The sequence below is a fragment of the Arvicola amphibius genome, chromosome 15 (assembly GCF_903992535.2).
Source record: "Arvicola amphibius chromosome 15, mArvAmp1.2, whole genome shotgun sequence".
Classification (NCBI taxonomy): domain Eukaryota; kingdom Metazoa; phylum Chordata; class Mammalia; order Rodentia; family Cricetidae; genus Arvicola; species Arvicola amphibius.
This window is the reverse complement of record NC_052061.1, coordinates 19,573,537-19,594,469: the sequence shown is the minus strand read 5'-3', so window position 1 is coordinate 19,594,469 and position 20,933 is coordinate 19,573,537. Positions and strand designations below refer to the sequence as shown.

Sequence of the window (20,933 nt, the reverse complement as noted above, 5' to 3'; positions counted from 1 at the left end):
TTGAACAACCAGGTTAGTTCCCAGCACCCACATAATGACTCACAAACATCTAGACTCCTATTCCAGGGAATCTGACCTCCGGGGTATGTACACATATGTACATACCATGCAGGCAAAATATTCATATACATAAAATGAAATAGAAGGCAGCAGTCTGTGTTGGTGTGAAGGACTGTGTCTTATTTCCACACTGGTGACGATGTGACCATTTAGGAGGTCATAGGACACAAAACTGTAACCTGGTTTTAAAGACCAAATCTGCACTAGAAGAGCTTTGGAAGAATTGAAACTATGAAATTCATTTTTTAAATTCTTTGCTTTTATCTTTCTCCCTTCACCTGTAAAGAAACACTTTAAAGTAATTTTGGATTTCAGACTAATTTAGCAAGAAAGTAACAGATTTTACAGACTTATCGCTGAGATGTGTTTAGAAATGCAGAGATGAGGGCTAGGGATATTCTTAGTGATAGAGCACTCCTTTAAGGTGCAGGAGTCCCTAGGAAATGTTCAACATCCTTAGTCACCAGAGAAATGCAAATCAAAACAACTCTGAGATTCCATCTTACACCTGTAAGAATGACCAAGATCAAAAACACTGATGACAACTTATGCTGGAAAGGTTGTGAGGAAAAGGGAACACTACTGCATTTCTGGTGGGAATGCAAGCTGGTACAACCCCTTTGGATGTCAGTATGGCAATTTCTTAGAAAATTAGGAAACAACCTTCCTCCAGACCCGGTAATACCACTTTGGGTATATATCCAAAGGATACTCCAATCGTGCCAAAGGACATGTGCTCAACTATGTTCATATGCAGCTTTTGTTTGTCTAGCCAGAACCTGGAAACAACTTAAATGGCCCTCCATTGAAGAATGGATAAGAAAAATGTGGTACATTTACACAATGGAGTACTACACAGCAGAAAAAAATAATGACAGCTTGAATTTTGCAGGGAAATGGATGGAAGTAGAAAACATTTTGAGTGAGGTAACCCAGAAAGACAATTATCACATGTACTCACTCATAGGTGGTTTTTAAACATAAAGCAAAGAAAGCCAGCCTACAAACCACAATCCCAGAGAACTTAGACAACAATGAGGGCACTAAGGGAGACATATATGGATCTAATCTACATGGGAAGTAGGAAAAGACAAGATCTCCTGAGTAAATTGTGAGCATGGGGACCTTAGGGGAGGGAAGAGGCAGGGAGGGGAGCAAAGAAAAATGTAGAGCTCAATAAATATCAATCAAAAACAAAAAAAGTTGCAGGAGTCCCTAGGTTTTATCCTGGGGGTGTCGGGGAGGAAGGAGGCAGGGGATGTAAACATGATAGAAAAAAGAACAAACTCATTAGAAGCTAGTAGCAGGCATGTTCAAGCTGTATGCAGCCACATGTACCCAAGGAAAGTTGTAATCAGAGCTCAGCACAAAATCATAAGCCTAAGGTGTGGAAGGGCTAGAAAGATGGCTCAGCAGTTAAGAACTTGGCTACTCTTCCAGTGGACCCAGGTTTAATTCCCAGCACCCACATAGGACTTAAAACTGTCTATAACTCCAGTACCAGGGCATCTGACGCCCTCTGGGCACCAGGCCAGGGATGCATTTGGTACATGGGCGTACATGCAGGGAAAACACCCAAATACATAAAATAAAACTTTTTTAGGAAGAAAGAGAGTGTGGAATGAGAATAATTAGAATGTTTATATATGTGTTTGAATTGTCTTAAGAACAATTTCACTTAATAAAAACTTAAATTTTAAAATCATAAATTTAAAGCTAGTTTGACTTTATTGATAACTAATAGAATTGAGTTTAAAGAAGGTGGCATAAAAGCTACCCTATGATTTAATGCGCTTAACAAAATAAATCCAGACAGTGCAGGACAATATTATTGTTGACTGAAGAATCTGACTGCTGACTGGGCCAGTACCAGCTGTTCTTAGTACCGTTTGAGATAACCCTGATAGAACTCCAACTGCAGTTTATCAGGAGTTGGGGCTGCAAAGATGTTCTGCATACGGAACCTGAGACATCTTTAGTTTCAGAAGTATACATACATATTTATCAGATTGTGATTAATAATTAGCTTAAAAAGTATTCTATCCTGATAATAGCCATTTCTGTAAAATAAAATGTTTCTTTTTGATCATAATGTCTTAAATCTTTATATTAGTTGGCTTTTAGACTGATTTTAAATGGAAGATTATTATTGTACTGGTTATCAATATGAAATATTTTCAAGATTTTTTATGAGTAATGAGCATATAAATTTTTCAATTTTTATTTTCAGTTTCTTAAAAATAGTAGATATTTTTGATTGGCTTTATTTTTGGAGCAGCTGTTTGTAAATAAGGATTGTGTTTAAGGTATCATTCATGTGCTTATCAAACAATATAATCCTTATATCTGACCACAATTTTAGTTACATATGTAAGTTATTTCAAAGACTTTCTTGGAGTCACATTGTTATGCAAAGTATACAGTTTTTTCAATTGGAAATTTTAAACTCAAACTTACACTAGATGGAGCTCTTTCACTGATTCCAGGTTGGGATTTTTATTGTTATGTTAAATAATCTGGTTGGGTTGTGGCTGTAACTCAATAGTAAAGCATTTGCCTGGCATACACAAAGGTGAGGCTTGAGCCTTACTACCCCAAAACAGTTTTTAAAAAATTATCTAGTCAATAGAATAACCATAACATTTTTCAACTGACGGCATTTTTTTAAATGCAACAATGACTGAAACTTCTATATTACACCTAGTTGGTATTTTAGGTGGATTGTATACATACCACAACACACGTTACAGAGGTCAAAAGACAATTTATGGAGGTTGGTTCTCTTTTTCTACCATGTGGGTTCTGGGGACTGAACTCTGGTCCTCAGGCTTATTAGTAAATACCTTTACCTATGAAGGCAACTCACAGGCCTTGTTTTTTTTAATTATTTTATTTTATGATATGTGTGGTGTGTGTCTGTTATATGCTCTGTGGTATAATGTATGTGTGGAAGTCAGAGGACAATTTGACAGTGGAGTTCTCATCTCCTTCCACCGTGGAGGTTCCATAGGTTGTTGGGCTTGGTGAGATACACTTGACTGCTGAGCTAGCGGGACAGAAGAGTATTAAATGAGATCACAGGAGCTGGAAAAATGGTTCGGCAGTTAGCAGTGCTCGCCAGAGAACCCAAGTAGCTGGCAACCACCTGTAACTCCAGCTCCCGGGGAATTCTTCCCATCCTCTGTTCTATAGGCACCTACACACATGTGAGAGACATTGATTCCAGACACATATACATATAAATAAAAAATACATTTTTAACGTGATTACAATCACGTGACTTCATTAAGAAAAACGACAAAACATACAGAAAGTGTATGCTAATCATATAACAGTTGCATTCTGTCTGTAGGCTGGGGATGTTGCTGTCAACTCTGTGTGAACAGAATGCTTCTCTTTTCTCTTAAGATTGTTCCTCATGTAGTTAACTTGGTTTCACTCCTTCAGAAGTGATGGCCCTGCCTTCTAGCACAGCCTTCTTAGTGCAGGTAACGGAGTTGGTGCACTGTATGATGTGATCACTACTCCGGATTTCCGGATCTCTACGAACCTATTCTGGAGGCAGTTATAAGGTATGATGGCTGTGCTACCAGTCCTGGTGAGCCGCACACACTGTAACGGACCCCCAGTCTGGCAAAATGTATTATTTACATAATGAGTTGCTTTTAAGGTGGTGGTTTTCACTTGCTCAGCCTTGATACAGGGCAGAGACGCTTGGTCTGGCCTTAACTGGTATACCAGACATGGTTGACTCCCCAAGGAGTGGATGGGGGTGGGATGGGGAAAGGTGGAGGGTGGGAGGAGAGGAACCTAGAACTAGAGCTAGTACGTTAAAATGGGGGACACATGAATTAGAAAAAAAAGGATGATTTTCATTCTCTGTTCTTTTTTGATACCACCATTCTAAATCAGTAGGCACATTTCTTAGCTCTGTGGTGCCATCAAGTAAAAATATGTTACTTGAAATTTATAAGAGCTGTTAAAGAAATTGGCTAGTGACAGTATGTTACACTGAATGCATACAGACATCAATTTTGCATCTCAGTATCAGATTGTTGAACAATTAAATCGATCTTGGAATCAAGGAAATACTTGACTGACTCCCTCCCTATTTTGGTTTTCTTTTGTGTTGTAGACTTAGTGAATGTCTATATTTTTTAGAATTGTTACTTAAATTATTTGTTTATCTTGTTTCTCATGTTCAATAAATGGCAGGTTCAAATAGTATTGCCTTCTGTCTGTATTGAAGGAATGGTTTGACTGGAAAATCAGTTTCGTCAAAGAATTGGAAAACTTAATACAGCCAGGCTTAATCAGAAGTTACTAATACCAATTCTAATTGCAATATTAATGTTGGAAATACAATATACAGGCCACATTGCCTTACTACCCATATGTGTAAGGGAAATTAAGAACATTTTTTTATATCCAGCTAATTCAGACTAAGGACTGAGGTCTAAAACACAATGCTATTAGGCCTCTGTGGTGCTTGGTATGACCCTGCCCTTTCAGAAGTAGATTACATACGAAAGTTTTGCCACGGACATGCTAGGTCATTCTGTCTGCCCTCATTGCTGCCATTCTATTGACTGACACTCTTCAGTTTTTCCAGTACATCTCCAAAGGATGCTCTCAGGCCAAGGAAAGTATTTCTACCAGCTGCCAACAGCCAAAAGACAGGGTGGGGAGGGGCGTCTTAAATACTATGTCGAAGAGTGTTAGGTTTCTGTAGTGTGAGCATTAGATGGTAATCTCAGTCTAGATAAGCTAATCATTTAAGCATAAGTGACTTTTTCTAGGGTTCCTGATTGCCCATTGCTCTACTTGGGTGTGAAGTCATTTACACTTCAATTTCTATTTCATTATTTTCGCTCTATACATTATTTACTTTATTACTAAGAAAGAAGACTATGTCATAGTGTTTTCCTTTCCTTTCTTTTTTTAAATTTTTTTGTTTAGTTTTTATTTTTCAAAATAGGGTTTCTCTGTATAGACCTGGCTGTCCTGCAACTTACTCTGTAGACCAGTCTGGCCTTGAACTCAGAGATCTGCCTGCCTCTGTCTCCCAAATGCTGGGATTAAAGGTGTGTGCGGTACTACTTGGCTGTAATGGTGATTTCTAGATGGCAAAACATGAGATTGAGTTTACTTTTCACAGTTTGAGGGTCCTTATGCTAACCTGACTTGTCATTCCTACTCTAGGCCCTCATCTCTAGGTTAGTCCTGAGTACTACTGAGTGAGCAGTGAACCAGACTTTGGATACATGTAACTGACATGTGATTCGAATTTCTTGTTCCTTCAACTTTAAAGTATTTTAAGACAAGCATGTTATCTCATGTCTGTGATCTCAACACTTGGCAAGAGGACTATTGTGAGTTCAAGCCAAGCTTGGGCTACAGATTCAGATTTTGTCTCAAAAAAAATAGATAAATAAATAAACCTCCTTAAGATTTTAGGAGACATTTGTTTCCCATGTCTATTACTTTCTGCTTGTGATGAGCTTAGTGTCAAGAAGCCACGTGAAGGAGGACGGATTCTTTTGACTTTCAGTCTGAGGGCCTACTTTCATCACTGTAGGATCATGGTAGCAAGAGCAGCTCTCAGCTTTAATTCGAGAGTCATCTACCCCCGAGAAGAGCAGGAAGCAGAGAAAGGTGAATAATCAGCACTCAGGCTAGCTTTTTCTTTTTCCTTTTGTGTTATTTAGTCCTGGGCCCCAGCCTATGGGACAGCATAGCCCACATTCAGGGTGAGTCTGTCCCCTCAGTTAAGCCAGTCTAGAGACACCATCACGCACATACCCAGAAGTGTACCTGATTAACTCCTCCTTGTTTTTAATTCAGTCAAGCTGACCATCAAAATTAGCTGGCACCCCAAAGTATAATTTAATGTTTATAGGGCTGACCGAATGCTGTCAGTAATATATAAAATGAGTGAGAGCAAAAAAAGCTTAAATGTAAGTGGGGAAAATCCTTATTGTGGTATTGGCATGTGAATTTGAAAAATAGCTTTTACTTTACTTTTAAACTTAACTTTTTCTTTTTCATTATGACCTAGGATTTTCCTAAACCCAGTGAAGAGAAGATTAAGTTGATTCTCAATCAAAGTGCCTGGACTTCTCAATCCAATGCTTTGGCATCTTGCTTGTCTAGACTTTCTGGAAAATCTGAAACTGGGGAAAACTGGTCTTATTAACCTGGGAAACACATTGTTACAATGAACAGTGTTTTACAAGCATTGTTATGGCTACAGAGTAAGTTTACTTTGAGTGTTCTGACTTAATTAGAAATGAATACATGCTGAGAAGGCAAGAATCACCCCTCCCATGGAAGCCTCATGAATGTTGACATTGCCTGTAAAAAGACTTTCTCTGTCCTGATAGCCAGCTCCCAAATAGTGCCACAGAGACCTCTTATTAATTATGAAAGCTCGCCTATAAGCTTAGGTTGTTTGTAAACAGATGGTTTTTCTGTCCCACCCAATCCCTCAGCCACTTTTAAAATAATCACTCAGAGGCTTAATATTAATTACCATACCATTTGGTCTATTGCTCAGGCCAGTTTTTGCCAAGAAGAAAGAAACAAACTCCAAATGGAGTTCAGTACCCATCCTCCTCTCAGAAGTAGATCAGTGCTTCCAGGAAGCATATGTGTCTCACACCAAAAAAAATTCTAAGTTATTAAAATATTTAAATGCATATTCTATAGGTCTTTGAAGTGTTTGAAGATACCTTTCTATCTAAAATCTATCTATCTATCTATCTAGAAAACCTAACTAACATGACCTTAAGTTTGACTATTATAGATGGCTATTATAAATCTGTATTTCTTATACATTACATTTTTAATTGTGCTATATAAACACAATACCTTAAACGAGTAGAGATATACATACAATATTTTAAAATTAACCTTAAATTTTTATCAATAAACTAAAATCCTACAAATGTAAATTTTTTTCAAGATTAATAGTTGTTTATTAGATTAAAGAAGTTTAATAATATACCCTTTTTCCACATTTCCCCTTTTTTCTTTTAGAAAGAATTTGACTATGATCAATAACAATTATAATCAACCCTCTTTAAATGAAAACAAACATTTATCAGCAATATTTTGAGAATTTGGGAGTAGTTTTCTAAACTACCTCCTGCTGACTGGTGGGTGCTGGTGATCTTGAGGGACCCTGAGAAAATTTAGAATTATGGATAAATCTTGGCTATAGTAGTCTCTGAGGCAACATAGTCTCAGCCAGTTGCCTTAAAAGCTGTTCTGGATGTTGGATCACCTGGGCCATCACTCCTCTCAGAGAATTCTCAGGGACTCTTCCTTGATCAAACCATATGAACCTGGAAGTAATCCATTTCATCTTCTGTGGAAGCAAAAACAATACCCCTTTTTCAAAGCTACATATCCCTATACCCAAATTTTGAAGTCAAGAGACCGTTAAAATATATATGTTGGTTTAATTTAGCAGCCCCCAAAATCAAATGTTTCTCAGCAATTAGCTCGTTAACACTTAAAAAAAAATCAAAGAAAACACAATAATACACATAATCAGACTCTGTATTTTCCTTTTTCACATGGCTTATTGCAATTTTTATTACTCTGTTCCCTTTTTAAGGGCCTCATTTTATTATCTTTAAATATCTTTTAACTTATGACTATGTCTATCCTTTCTCCTCTCTCTCCCAAGCCTAAGTACATTTATCAAATACACTGACCCGTTTATAGAGGCTTTCTGCCTAAATTTGGCCTTACTGTGTATATGTGTTATTTTTAATCACATGATACAGATCATAAAAATACAACGTTGGCTGTCTATACTGCTTAGCTTAGTGAGTGATGCTGGCACATGGTGGTTGGGACCTTCCCCTCTGTTCCCTGAGTGTCTAATCTTGGCAGGGGCACCAGCAAGACTCACTGCCCCAACTCTGGGCAGCAGTACTAAGTAGCGTGCAGCTGTGTTCTTACACCACAACCGTGCTCTCAAGCTGTCAGTGGCTGGGAGAAGCCTCTTCACTGTGCGGCCCATGAGAGACTATGGGAGTCCGCCATGTTGCAGCTGAGGCCAGGGGATGCAGTTCTGTACCTAAGCCCAGAATGAGAGACATGAACTATGAAGTTGCTCTTGGCTCCATTTTTATATGTCTAGAACCCTTTTTTAAACTTTGTTAGGTCTTACATAGAAATTCCAGCTCTATGTTGAAGCAACATATGTAAACAGGCTTTTTTTTTCCCTCACCCAGTCCCACAGCCACTTTTAAAATAAACTCTAAGAGGCTCAATATTAATTATAAACTGTTTGACCTATTGATCAGGCTTATTACTAACTAGCTTTTATAACAACCCATTTCTATTAATCTATATGTTGCCACATGACTTCATGGTGTTACCTGTTCTCTAGTACTTCTTGTTGTTCCAGAGGCTCTCTGGCATCTGCCCTGACTCTGCCCTTCTCCGTGTATCTCTGCTTGGATTGCCCACCTGGCTTTATCCTGCCTTGCTATAGACCAAAGCAGCTTTTCTTTTTTTAACCAATGGTAATAAAACATATTCACATTATACAGAGGGGTTATCCCACAACACTTGTTCCTAACTAGCTCTTAAAACTTAAATGAATCCATTTATATTAATCTACGTTTTATCACCTCTCTTCCATCTTGCACCTCCTGTTTCCTCTCTGTGTCTCCTGGCTCTGTCTCCTTGCCATGATGTTGGTTACTGACCAGATGTGTAGAAGAGGCATGCTCCTTTACATTCCTGAATTTACTTTCGAATCAGTTTTCTTTTGTAAGCAGGAAATCTGAAGTCAGTTTGTTGTTAGCTGAGTGGCATCCTTGTGCTGGAGGAGTAGCTCAGATGCAGCTAGAGTACCTGCCTTGGGTGCATGAATCCCAGTGTTGATCCTTAGCACCTCATAAAGTCAAGCTTGGTGTTGCACATCTGTAATCCCAGCATGTGGGAAGTGGAGGCAGGAGGAGCATAGATTCTTGGTGATCCTCGTATATGTGGTGTGTTCAAGGCTAACCTGGACTACATGAGGCTCTATCTCAAAAAAAAAAAAAAATACTGCCCTTCCAGGTACAACATTATAGTCAACTTTTCCTTTAAAAAAAAAAAATGTGTTTTTCTCTTAGTGTCAATAGAGTTGAGCTGACTCCAAGATGGGAGATGTTAACATACCTGGAGGCATCAGGCTCTTAGGGGGCTTAGCTTTAGGATTCTGTATTTGTCCCTGATTATAAGAACCCAGTAGGGTTTCATTAGGTTTTGTTGTTGATTGGTTTGTATTTGGCAACTTTTGTTGTTTTTAATAAAGGTGTACTCTTAGACACAGGTGGCATTAGATCTAACACTAAAGAGTCCACATCTCACCACCAGAGGTCACCTTGCCAGCCATCTCATATGATGCAAAGTAGGGACCAAAAGTAACTGTAACTAGAAAGCATTGTGGTGGTGACCAATAATGATATCTCAGAACAGGAAGGACTCTTAAGGAATGCATGAATTCTTATTCATGGTTTTAAAAAGATACCCTCAATAAAAACCAAGTGCATACATTCTCAAAAATGTCAGCTATGTGCATTGCTCCAGATTATTTTTCTATAATTATCTAATACAAAAACAGTTACATATGATTTGTCTGTGTCCGCACATGTCGAGAGAATCTTGTTGAAATTTTAGCACTTAAGAACTTTTCCATGTGAGAACAGCACAGATCTGTTACTCTGAGTGAGTAGGACATAGTTTTTATTTTTACTTTTTTTAAATTTATTTGTTAGTGTGGGATGGGAACATGCATGCATGTCGTGACATACATGTAGAAACCAGAAGGAGTCCACTCTCTCCTTCCACCTTTACATGGGTTCCAGGACTAGAACTCAGATCTCCAGACTTGTGTGGCAGAAGTACCTTGCCACTGAACCATCTAGCTAGCCTGACATCCCCTTACCTATACTTTTGCTGACCATCAGATAGCTTTGTTCATAGCGGACATTTCTCTAACCATGTGCAGATAAGGTTTTCTTTGACTAAGACATGCCAAATTACTCTCCCTTAAACACTGTAGGGGTTGGATGAGGGTTGTTCACCCTGCAGACACATGTGGAGTCCAGATGTCTCCTTAATTGCTTCTTTACCTCATGGCACTTATGAAACCTGGGGCTCCCTGCTGCAGCTGAACTGACTGGCCAGCAGGCTCCCAGAATCCGCTTGTCTTTAGCCCAGTGTTGGATTATGGGAGAGAAGCATCTTGCCCGTCTTTCACATGAGAGCTGCAGATGCGAGCTTAGGTTCTCACCTTTTCCCATTGGTCATCACCCCAGCCAAATTTGACCTTAAGGACATGTATATGATTGTACCTGTGACCTTAAACCTCTGACAGCACTTGACTTAATTAGTCTTAAATTCTTCACAATTTGGCAAATGTTATTCTTGTTTTCTTATTTTCAGAATAGGGTCTTGCCCAGCCTGACCTCAAACTCATGATCCCCCCGCATCAGCCTCTGAGGATTACAGACTACATGTGCACAGCCTACTCACAGTTAGTTAGTTCTTGTGTTTTTATGTGAACATTGCTGACCATTGTGGAATTTTCTCCTTTACTCAGAGTAAAATGAAATGAATGAGCTATTATTTTCTTTGTGTGTCTTTCTGTTGATGTTTTGTTTACTTCATGTCAATTTGTATAAATTCTGTGTGATAATCCTGTGATATTTTCTTTCTTCCAGTCATGCAATTCAAATTTATAGTATTTTATTATATATTTTTGTTTTAATGTTTGTATTGTCTAGAGTTTAGGCCCACAAAAAAAAAAAAAATCCCTTTTTACTTTGAAGTGATTTTTTTTTTCTGATGTTTAACCAATTATTTCTATACTGTTTTGGAATAATTTGTCCCTTTGTGTGTGTGTGTTTCTTCTTTTACACTCTTGTTTTATTTGTTTGAGTAAACTCACCCTCTCCTTCCCTCCCTTCTTCCACTGTTAGCCTGGAACTCACTCGCTAGCCGGACTGGCTTAAACTCCTATTTCCCCTTTGCCTACTGAGTGATGGTTTACAGGTATATGCCACCAAACCTGGCTTGCATCATACTTCTTTTATGTTTAAGATTTACTTTTATTTTAAAAAAAAAGAAGAAAAAGAGGAAGAGGAGGAAGAAGAGGTGGAAGAAGAAGAAGAAAAACCAGGCCGTGCGCACCTTTAATCACTCAGGAGGCAGAAGCAGGGGGATCTCTCTGAGTTCAGGAGGTCCAGCCTGGTCTACAAAGAAAATTGTAGGACAGCTTGGGCTACACAGAGAAACCCTGTCTCAAAATAGCATATAGTCCATCCATTTATTGTCCTCCTCACGACATTGCATGTGTGTCAGTAAACACTAGCTAAAGGCCGCCCTGTAAGTCAGGTAACGAAGATGATAATTCCCAAACCAGTTTCCTTTTAGATTTTCTTGTAAAAAGTGCATGTGTATATGTATAACATTGTTTGTTTGTTTGTTTGTTTTCAGTTTCAGAAGACAAGTGTTATCTTTAAATCTAAATGGGTGTAATTCATTAATGAAAAAATTACAACATCTTTTTGCCTTTTTGGCTCATACACAAGTGAGTATATGTAATATGTGCATATTAACTCCATGATAATGTTCTTTAAACTACACACTATAATGGGTCTTTTGAACTGCTGGAATTACTGTCTTGTCTTACCCAGGGTAAGACATCTACCAGTTCTCAGGGTCTGTCTCATCTGCTTCCCATCCCTGCAGATATATTGTAGAAAGTCTAATTTCCTGTCACTAAACAGTCTTCTTCATGAGGAAAGAATTTTAAAGCTAGGCTTAGTGGCGAACACCTGTCATCCCCACACTCAGAAGGCTGAGGCAGGCCTGCAGTGAGCTCGGGACCTGTCTGGGCTGTGCATATAGCAAGACCCTGTCTCAAAAAGAGGGAGGAAGGGGAAAGAAAAGATGTAAATGTGGTTGAGATTTCTTTTGGTGTGGCTTGATTTTTGTTTTGTTTTTTAGTTTACAGAGACTTAAATATATTGACATAATAATGAACAATTAAAATAATTTTGTAGTCTAGGCTTTTTTCTGTTTTTGGTTTTTCAAGACAGGGTTTCTTTGTGTAGTTTGAGGTTGGTCTTGAACTCTTGTTCATCTGCCTGCCTCTGCCTCTAAAGGTATGCACCAGTCACCATGCCCAGCTTTTCTCTATTTTCTTTTATGTACCTTTCATTGTAATTACAGATATTTATAAATATTATTCATACCGTAAGTCCTTGCATTAACGCTCTGTGGTGACCTTTTATGTCCACAAATTAATTCAGGGAAATCAGCTTGAGGCAGTGACTGCAGGTAGTTAGAGCTGGGGTGGAGCAGGAATAATACTTGATAGGACTGAGTTCATGGCACTGCTGTGTGTCCCACGTGCAAGCTGAGAACTATCTCAGGGATAATTTGCTTTGAGACAGGATCACATGTGGCACAAAGCTAGCCTCAAACTATGTAACCAAGGCTGGCTTTGAATTCCTGATCCTCCTGCCTCTGCCTCTTAAGTGCCAGGAATACAGATCAAATATTTTTAAATGGGAAAAATAAAAACAGGATCAAGAAGTAACAATCATGACTTTAGAATTGGTAATACACTCATATGTTGTTTATCTGGGAGAAATATGTTAACAAATTGACATCAGGACCCAGGGAAATGAAGACTGCCTCTTAGTCAGGTGTGGTGGCACACCCCTGTAATCTCAGTATTCTCAGGGATTCCCTGTAATCCCTGTAGTCTCAGGAGGTGGGGCAAGAGGATCAGACGGGTGACAAAAGCAGTCATAAATCATAACCCAAACAAAAACGTCTCTTCCCCTTCCTATTGTTTTCTAGAAATTTAGTCATTTAATCATTAGTCTGTATCTTCTTCATACAGAAACAAGTATGCATATTTATGCAGATATACATACTTAATTTACTTATTAAACCAGAGCTATTAGGAAAGAAAACCTTAGGTTTCCCTGCTCTCAAGAATAAAAGAGAAGCTTCATGGTGGAGGTGGTGTCACACACCTTTAATCCCAGCACTCAGGAGGATCTGTAATCTGTCTGTTGATAAAAATATGTCTCCAGTTGACTGAGAAAAATGAGTTTAACTTGAAGTTGGCACCCAGCTAGGATGCTGACCTTCCTCCCTTTGAAATGTTGTGAAACAAACCTAACACATAACATTTTCTTGGACTGAGAAGGCACTGCTGCTTTATGCCACAGTATTTAAGATATTGAGAGAATTCCAGGTATTCAGATCATAGTCAGGTCTTTTCATATGTCTATGCAGTTCCTTTTTATGAAAACATCTGGGATTTGAACCTGATGGCCCCAGAGTCCATTTCAACTGTCTTCGTACTTCTGAGTGGGAGGGGATTATCAAGGTTCTAACAACTATTCCAAATGCTCCCATTTCACACGTGTATGACTAACACCAGACAGAAAATTTCAGCAAAGTAGATTCAGGTGGTTCCTAATGCTGTGTCACCACACACACACACACACACACACACACACACACAAACACACAAACTCACACACACACACACACTCAGCTTTTTAAAAGAAATTAGGGACTCAAACACACATGTGTCATGGAGGGATAAATGCCAGAGATAGAATGTTGAGTTTGAGACATCTGAGACCTGATGTAATCACCCTGCTGTCCACTTGGCTGAGCTAGTCCCTCAGCTTTTCTGGATGTCAGTTCTCTGCAGAATTTATTTGTGATTAAAGTTTGCTTAACATGAAAGTTTCACTGCTTCTGAGTTTGCACCCATGCCTGGCGCATCTCAGTGGAAATGAGTGCTGTAGAGCTGTAAGCCGTCTTTATTAAGGGTCATGTTGCAGGTTCAGTTACTGGTGTGCTGGAAGACTCACTGTCTTGCATTTTCCTTTCTTCTGTCAAGAGGGAAGCGTATGCACCTCGGATATTTTTTGAAGCTTCCCGACCTCCGTGGTTTACTCCCAGGTCTCAGCAAGACTGCTCTGAGTACCTCAGGTTTCTGCTGGACAGGTACAGAGTATTTTAAACTTCCTTTAAACTGTGTCTTCTCTTAGTACTTTAGTGCCACTTAATGCCAATTTTAAATTTAAAGCACTTTTTCAGAATAGATCTTTAAAATAACCTTGTGTTACTGTGTGTTTTTAAGGTTTTTCTTTGTTTTTAATTTGGTTTTTGTTTTGGACGCTTTCACTTTAAAGTACCTGTTCAAACATAGTGAAGATTCATAAGAGACCCTAAAAAAAATCTGTTGAGTTCTTCCATATTTTTCACTACATATCTATGGAAGCTCAGCTTTTCTTCACATACTTCATCTTTTAAAAGCAGGTATCAGTAAGAAAGGTTGCAGTACAGATACCAATAACCAGCTGTCTTTTATGAAGCCAGATGCTTAGAATACTTACAAAGTGTGGAGTGCCATTCATTTAAAAATGCTGCATATTGATATGTAATGGATTCATGTTTAAATATTGTTTTATATATTCTGTTTTTATATACTAAATATATATACATATGTATGTACACATATATATACATTTAACCAACATATATGCACACATATATACACATTTAACCAACGTGTGTGTGTGTGTGTGTATGTTGGTTACTTTTCTAACACTTGATAAAATACCATGGCCAAAATCAACTTTAAGGGAAAAGGTAATTTTGGCTCACAATTGCAGAGAACATACAGTCTGTCAGGTAAGAGAAAGTATGGCAACAGGAATTTAAGGTCAGCCTGGCAGTTGGGAAGCAGAGTGACCACAGGAGGTGGGGCCAGGCTAGAAAGACTTCAAAGTTTCCCTCAGCAATGTACTCCAACAAGGAAGGCTACACCTCCTAAATGTTCCATGACCTTCCAGAACAGCTCCAACTTGGGGCGCTGGTTCCATAGGGTTTGTTTTGGTTTTGGTTTTTTTAATGACTATAAAGGGATCCTGAGACCAAAACCTTTTAAGAGCCAAATTATAAGGGTTTGGTAATTTATAGTGTCTTTTTACCAATTAATAATAAAACATATTATATCAGTGCATTTCTCTGTCTTTGTTCCTTTCTGTAGTATGACTGGTAAAGTTAGCCGGGCTCAGCCTGCACAGCCTGCCTTCTTTCCTACAGTCAGTGGTTTCTTAGTGCTAGGCTGCCAAGACATCAGGCACATGGAGAGGTGTGTGAGACAGCGCAGCAGCGATTGTAGCTGGCTATAAGACAGCAGTGCAAGGGCAGCAAAGTGAACGTAGTCTACCAGGTAGTCCTCTAAGGCTTTCCTGGACTCTACCATTCATACTCTTGATGAAAAGAGGAGAAAACAACTTTAAATTGAGCTTTTTACTGGATTAAATTAACATATTTCTATAAGCCATCAAGATCTCAAAATATAAATAGCATTAAACTTGGTGATGTGGTGATTTACCCTCCTGCAGGCTCCATGAAGAAGAAAAGATCTTACGCGTGCAGTCCTCACATGAGCCTTCGGAAGGTCCGGGCTGTGCTGATACTTCTTTACAGGAAGTGGCCAGTAAGGCAGCTGCAGCCACGGGGTCTCCTGGCACCAGTGCCAGTGAGGAGAAGACTTTAGTAGAGAGGATGTTTGGAGGGAAGCTGCGGACCCATGTCTGCTGCCTGAACTGCAGGAGCACCTCACAGAAGCTGGAGGCCTTCACGGACCTCTCGCTGGCCTTCCGCCCCGCCCCTTCTGTGGAAGACTTGTCTTTTCAAAATCCAGCTTCCTTACCCAGTGCACAAGATGATGGCCTAATGCAAACCAGTGTGGCTGACCCAGAGGAAGAGCCAGTAGTTTATAACCCAGCAACAGCTGCTTTTATCTGCAACTCGATTGTGAATGAGAGAATATTAGGCAGTCCTCCTGTTGAATTTCATTGTGCAGAAAACAATTCTGTCCCTAGTGAGTCTGCAAAGATTCTCATCGGTAAGGATGTGCCTCGGAATCCAGGAGGAGAAGCCACACCTTCGGTAACTGACTTACTAAACTATTTTCTGGCTCCAGAGATTCTGACTGGTGACAACCAATACTATTGTGAAAACTGTGCCTCTCTGCAGAATGCTGAGAAAACTATGCAGATCACGGAGGAGCCTGAGTACCTTATTCTTACCCTGCTGAGGTTCTCGTATGACCAGAAGTACCATGTAAGAAGGAAAATCCTAGACAATGTGTCACTGCCACTGGCTTTGGAGCTGCCAGTTAGAAGAACTGCTTCCTTCTCTTCCTTGGCAGAAAGTTGGTCTGTAGATGTTGACTTCACTGATATTAATGAGAATCTAGCTAAAAAATTAAAGCCTTCTGTGACTGAAGAAGCTTTCTGCCCCACACCAGTGCCCTACCTATTAAGTTCTGTTGTTGTGCACTCTGGGGTGTCCTCTGAAAGTGGACATTACTATTCTTATGCCAGAAACATCACAGGTACGGAGTCTTCATACCAGATGTGCCCCGAGTCTGAACATTTGGCATTAGCCCCCTCCCAGAGTTGTTTACTAGGGGGAGAAAGCCCCAGTGCAGTCATTGAACAGGACTTGGAAAATAAGGAAATGTCACAAGAGTGGTTTTTATTTAATGACAGCAGGGTGACGTTTACTTCGTTTCAGTCAGTCCAGAAAATCACAAGTAGGTTTCCAAAAGACACAGCTTACGTGCTTTTGTACAAAAAACAGAACAGTGCTAATGGCTTACGCAGTGACAATCCAGCCAGTGGTGTCTGGGTCAATGGAGACCCACCACTACAGAAAGAGCTAATGGATGCCATAACAAAGGACAACAAACTGTATTTACAGGTGAGTTGCAAAAATATAAGTGTCATTTCTGGACAGTATAAATAATAGGAAGTTAGCCTGATGCTCTAATTTTAAACTGAACACATTTTCCAGGGATACTGAAGCTTAAGTCTGGATTTATATATTTCAACTTATTGTAAATCTAGTGTGAAAGGTGCCAGTTATATACAATATAGAAGACTGTTTGACTTCAAAACACTGTCTCGGTTGTTTATAGCTGCAAAAGATGTCCTTTTAACTGGAGAAGATTATAAAAGCATGCCATACAGAAACAGTTTGATGGAATGTAAATGTCCTGCTTCCCCTGTCCCCGAGTTCCACCGCAGGGACAAAAAAAACACCTGCTAACTTTTCTGTTTTTATTTACTGTGAGGAGTGGTGCACACATGGAAGTCAGGGACAGCTCTGTAGAGCCAGTTATCTCCCTCTCCCTCTCTCATGGGCTCTGCTGAGCTCAGACCTTAGGCCTGCAAAGCAGGCACTCCGAATCACCTCACCATCCCACAGCTCAATTTGATGCCAGTTCCTGCAGGCTCTTTCCTGTAGTGTTTTAAGGAACATTTATTGACATTCAGATGGATCAGATGAACTAAAATGGGCATGTGAAGGGTATCTGTTCTTCAAGGGTCTGCCACAGAGCCAAGGGCTGATAGAGAACATGTACTGGAAAGTAGAAGCTATGGACTAACATTTCATGAGAGATAAATTCATCTATGAATATTTTATAAGAAACTATTTCCTTTATTTGTGAAATTTTCAAACTTATGTCAGCAAAAAGAACTAGCAGAAGCTAGGAGTGGTGGTGGTTTTCATATGCCTGCAATCCAGCACTAAGGAACTGCAGGCAGGAAGGTTGCAAGTTGGGGACAGGCATATGCCACATAAGGAAACCCAGTCCCCAAAACAAAAAAAGGATCAGCAGTAATTCACAGATGAAATTACAGGAATAATAAGTGGCTAGTTCAAATAATTCTATGAGCTTAAAGGTAACTTTTTTAAAGTTTTCTGTTTTAAGTTCACAGAACCCATAAAATATTAGAAAGGAATAAATGAGCCATTAACAGTTTTTTATGGAAAATTTTTTCAGAGGCTTTCAAATTTACTGAACTATAAAATATCCAAAGGATGATACATGATAAATTTTAGAGGGGTATGGCAATGTTTTATGGTGTTGCAAGCATTAATTGACTTTACAAAATAATTAGAATTTTAGAACTAGACTGATTACCAGTAATACCCTTTCTCGTGGTTTCATATCCAGGTGAAAAAGCAGGATGTATCCATCTCCCTGGCCTTGTGTCACTTGACATTTTGAATCACTACAGTGTTTAGAGGTCGAAGAGGGAGAAGAAAGAGCAGAGGGCTCAGTTGCAATAGAAAAATCTATATCACAAACTGTACACTAGTGCAAGACCCACTACACCCTTCCTTTGTAAACAGATTATCAGTGTTACGAGGTTTATCCATCATTGAACTGGCAAGCGTGCTTTATGGTCACAGCTGCTCCTACTTGGAATGCAGTCCAGATCCTTGTGTTCTGGCTTACCCATTCCCTCTGGCCACATGGCATTTGAGCGTGAGTGGCCCTTCTTTTCCCTGTTCTTTTAGGGTTTAGTTTTACACACTGCCCAATTACTCTGCCATTATCTACTCACAATTGCTCTTTTTAAAACTGAATAATGACCTTTTTACAATTTTTTACTTTTTTTTTGCATGAGCGTATATATACACACAACATGTGTGTTGTTCACATGTGGAAATGAGAACAGTTTATGGGAGTCGTCATCATTGCCATGTGGGTTCCAGAACTACTCCAGGCCAGCTCACGTTCCCAGTAACTCCTGTTCTAAAATAAGAGTGTTAGTATTTATTCAGCACCTAATATGCACTTGGCATATAGATATCTCTGATTTCCTGGTAAGCACTCTATTAAACTAGTAGGAAAGAGTCCTAAGTCCCACTGTAAGAAGACAGCTCCATTTTACTTATCAGCCTGACTCTTTACGTAGTCTAAGGGAGCCGTAGGGAAAATCCAGGCCTTTAGTAGTGTTGTGCTCAGACATTTCCAAAATGGGTCAGAGCTGTTCAAGACTGCCATTGGATTAGGAGTTCCCAGGAGTTCCCCTTCCTTAGCTGTGAGGTGAGATAAACAGTAGCAGTGACTTCCGGGGTCTGTCACTCTACAAGGAGCTACATGAGGAGTCTGCCCTCTGCCTGTTTCCTCCACAGTGCTTGTGGGCTTCATCTGTGTGCCTAAATGATAACTACTTTAAAAAAGATGTCAGCTTTTATTTTATCATATTTTATTTTTGATTTTTCGAGACAGGGCTTCTCTGTGTAGCCTTTGCTGTCCTGGAACCCTCTGTAGACCAGGCTGGCCTAGAACTCAGAGGTCACCTGCCTGTGCTTCCCTAGTGCTAGAATCAAAGCGTGTGACACTATGCCTGGTTTGATGCCAGTATTTTCAAATGAAGGGTACTTAATAAAAACTAAGATGGTTTTAGGAGATTTGTATATGTGCTATATTCATCCATCGTATATAGCTTTTTAATTTCATAAACATTACTTTTAATTTTAGGAACAAGAGTTGAATGCTCGAGCCCGGGCCCTACAAGCTGCATCTGCTTCATGTTCATTTCGGCCCAATGGATTTGATGACAATGATCCACCAGGGAGCTGTGGGCCAACTGGTGGAGGGGGTGGAGGAGGATTTAATACAGTTGGCAGACTCGTATTTTGACCCTGAGAGAATTGAAAATGCATCTGGTCACAAAACATCCAGTACCATGGCTGTTAAAATGTCAGGCTGTAACGGATAGTATATCTATCTTTTATTTTTCTTTTCATTAGACCCAAATACTTTAAGGAAACACACTCAGTGTTTTTATTTTCTTGAAATACAAAATGCATCATGGAAAAAAAATCTACCTCTTAAACTTCCATTTGCATTTATGGTTAGACATGCTTGACCAAAAATGTTGAGAGGAAAAAAGCATACCTGGTCCCTAATTAAGCTGCATTAAATTTGGTAGAAGGATTTAAATGGTGTAATTTCGGTTTTACTGAGCAAAAATAATCCATTTAGCATTCTTTATAAAAGAATTGATGCTAGAGGATCAATATATATATATATGTGTGTGTGTGTTGTTTTAAGAAAAATGAAAGTCTTTGTTTCTGGTAGAATTTCCCCATTATTAAATTCAAGTCTTTGGAAACGTAAAGATGACCAGTCTCTGGAGGCGATAACAGTTTAAACTTGAGCTGCCAGACGTGGGGCCTCTGCGCACGCTGTCCTCAGCGCCACTCCTGGTCTCCAGAGCTAGGGTCTTTTAAAGGACATTTGCACACACATGGTGAGTGAATTTACAGAAGGTGCATGACCCTGTAAGGGCAGTGTTTTTAACCTGACTTTGTAGTGTTTCCAATTGTCCAAGGACTTTAAAACCCTGTGTTAGGGAGTGCATTTCTTGTGTGTTTCACAGGCGTTGAGTCCTGTATGTGCCTTGCAGTACTGTAATTCAAACATAGGTATCTTTGGCTGCAGAAAGTTTTCTAAAACAAAATGTTAGGAAGTAAATTTTGTGCTAACATTAAAATTATAATTTTTAAATATTAGATTTTTTCAGAAGTAAAATCTGATGGTTCTAAAGCAGTAAGTGTAATGATAAATTTCTAACTCGTAGAAAAATTCAGAGGAAATGAAGCTAGTAAAAGATCTTCAATTGATTTGTTACTGAATCCTCAAAACATTAAACATTGATAATATGTTTAGAGTTGTATATTTGGGATTTTTTTCTTTATTTGAGACTCATGCCTTATAGTCTCTGCTTCAGAGAGTACCCAAATGCCTCACCTGCCATCCCTACCGCCTCACCCCGCCATCCCTACTGTTCTTTTTTGGTTCTGGGATGTTTCTTGTATAGGGGCGGGAAGGTTCTTTTTATTTTCTTTGGGCCTGGAAACTGGAAACATGTCAGTCCTCCTGGGTCTTGATTATACAGTACTCAAGTGTTGTCCCAAATACCCTTCTTCCTGGCTCTTTTAACACA

At 39.3% G+C, this 20,933-nt stretch overlaps 1 protein-coding gene across 1 annotated transcript in view; it reads left to right on the top strand.

The window, feature by feature from the left end:
- The window catches only part of Usp38 (ubiquitin specific peptidase 38), a 33,507-nt gene extending 12,844 nt beyond the window's left edge, over positions 1–20,663 (top strand). Inside the window, 11 exon segments of the mRNA XM_038312195.2 lie at positions 3,469–3,495; positions 3,497–3,517; positions 3,519–3,575; positions 3,577–3,628; positions 6,117–6,235; positions 6,237–6,269; positions 6,271–6,314; positions 11,566–11,659; positions 14,003–14,109; positions 15,519–16,884; positions 19,463–20,663. Coding sequence (XP_038168123.1) covers positions 3,469–3,495; positions 3,497–3,517; positions 3,519–3,575; positions 3,577–3,628; positions 6,117–6,235; positions 6,237–6,269; positions 6,271–6,314; positions 11,566–11,659; positions 14,003–14,109; positions 15,519–16,884; positions 19,463–19,624 — 2,082 coding nt within the window. The 3' untranslated portion in view covers positions 19,625–20,663.
- Positions 20,664–20,933: the final 270 nt, after the last annotated feature.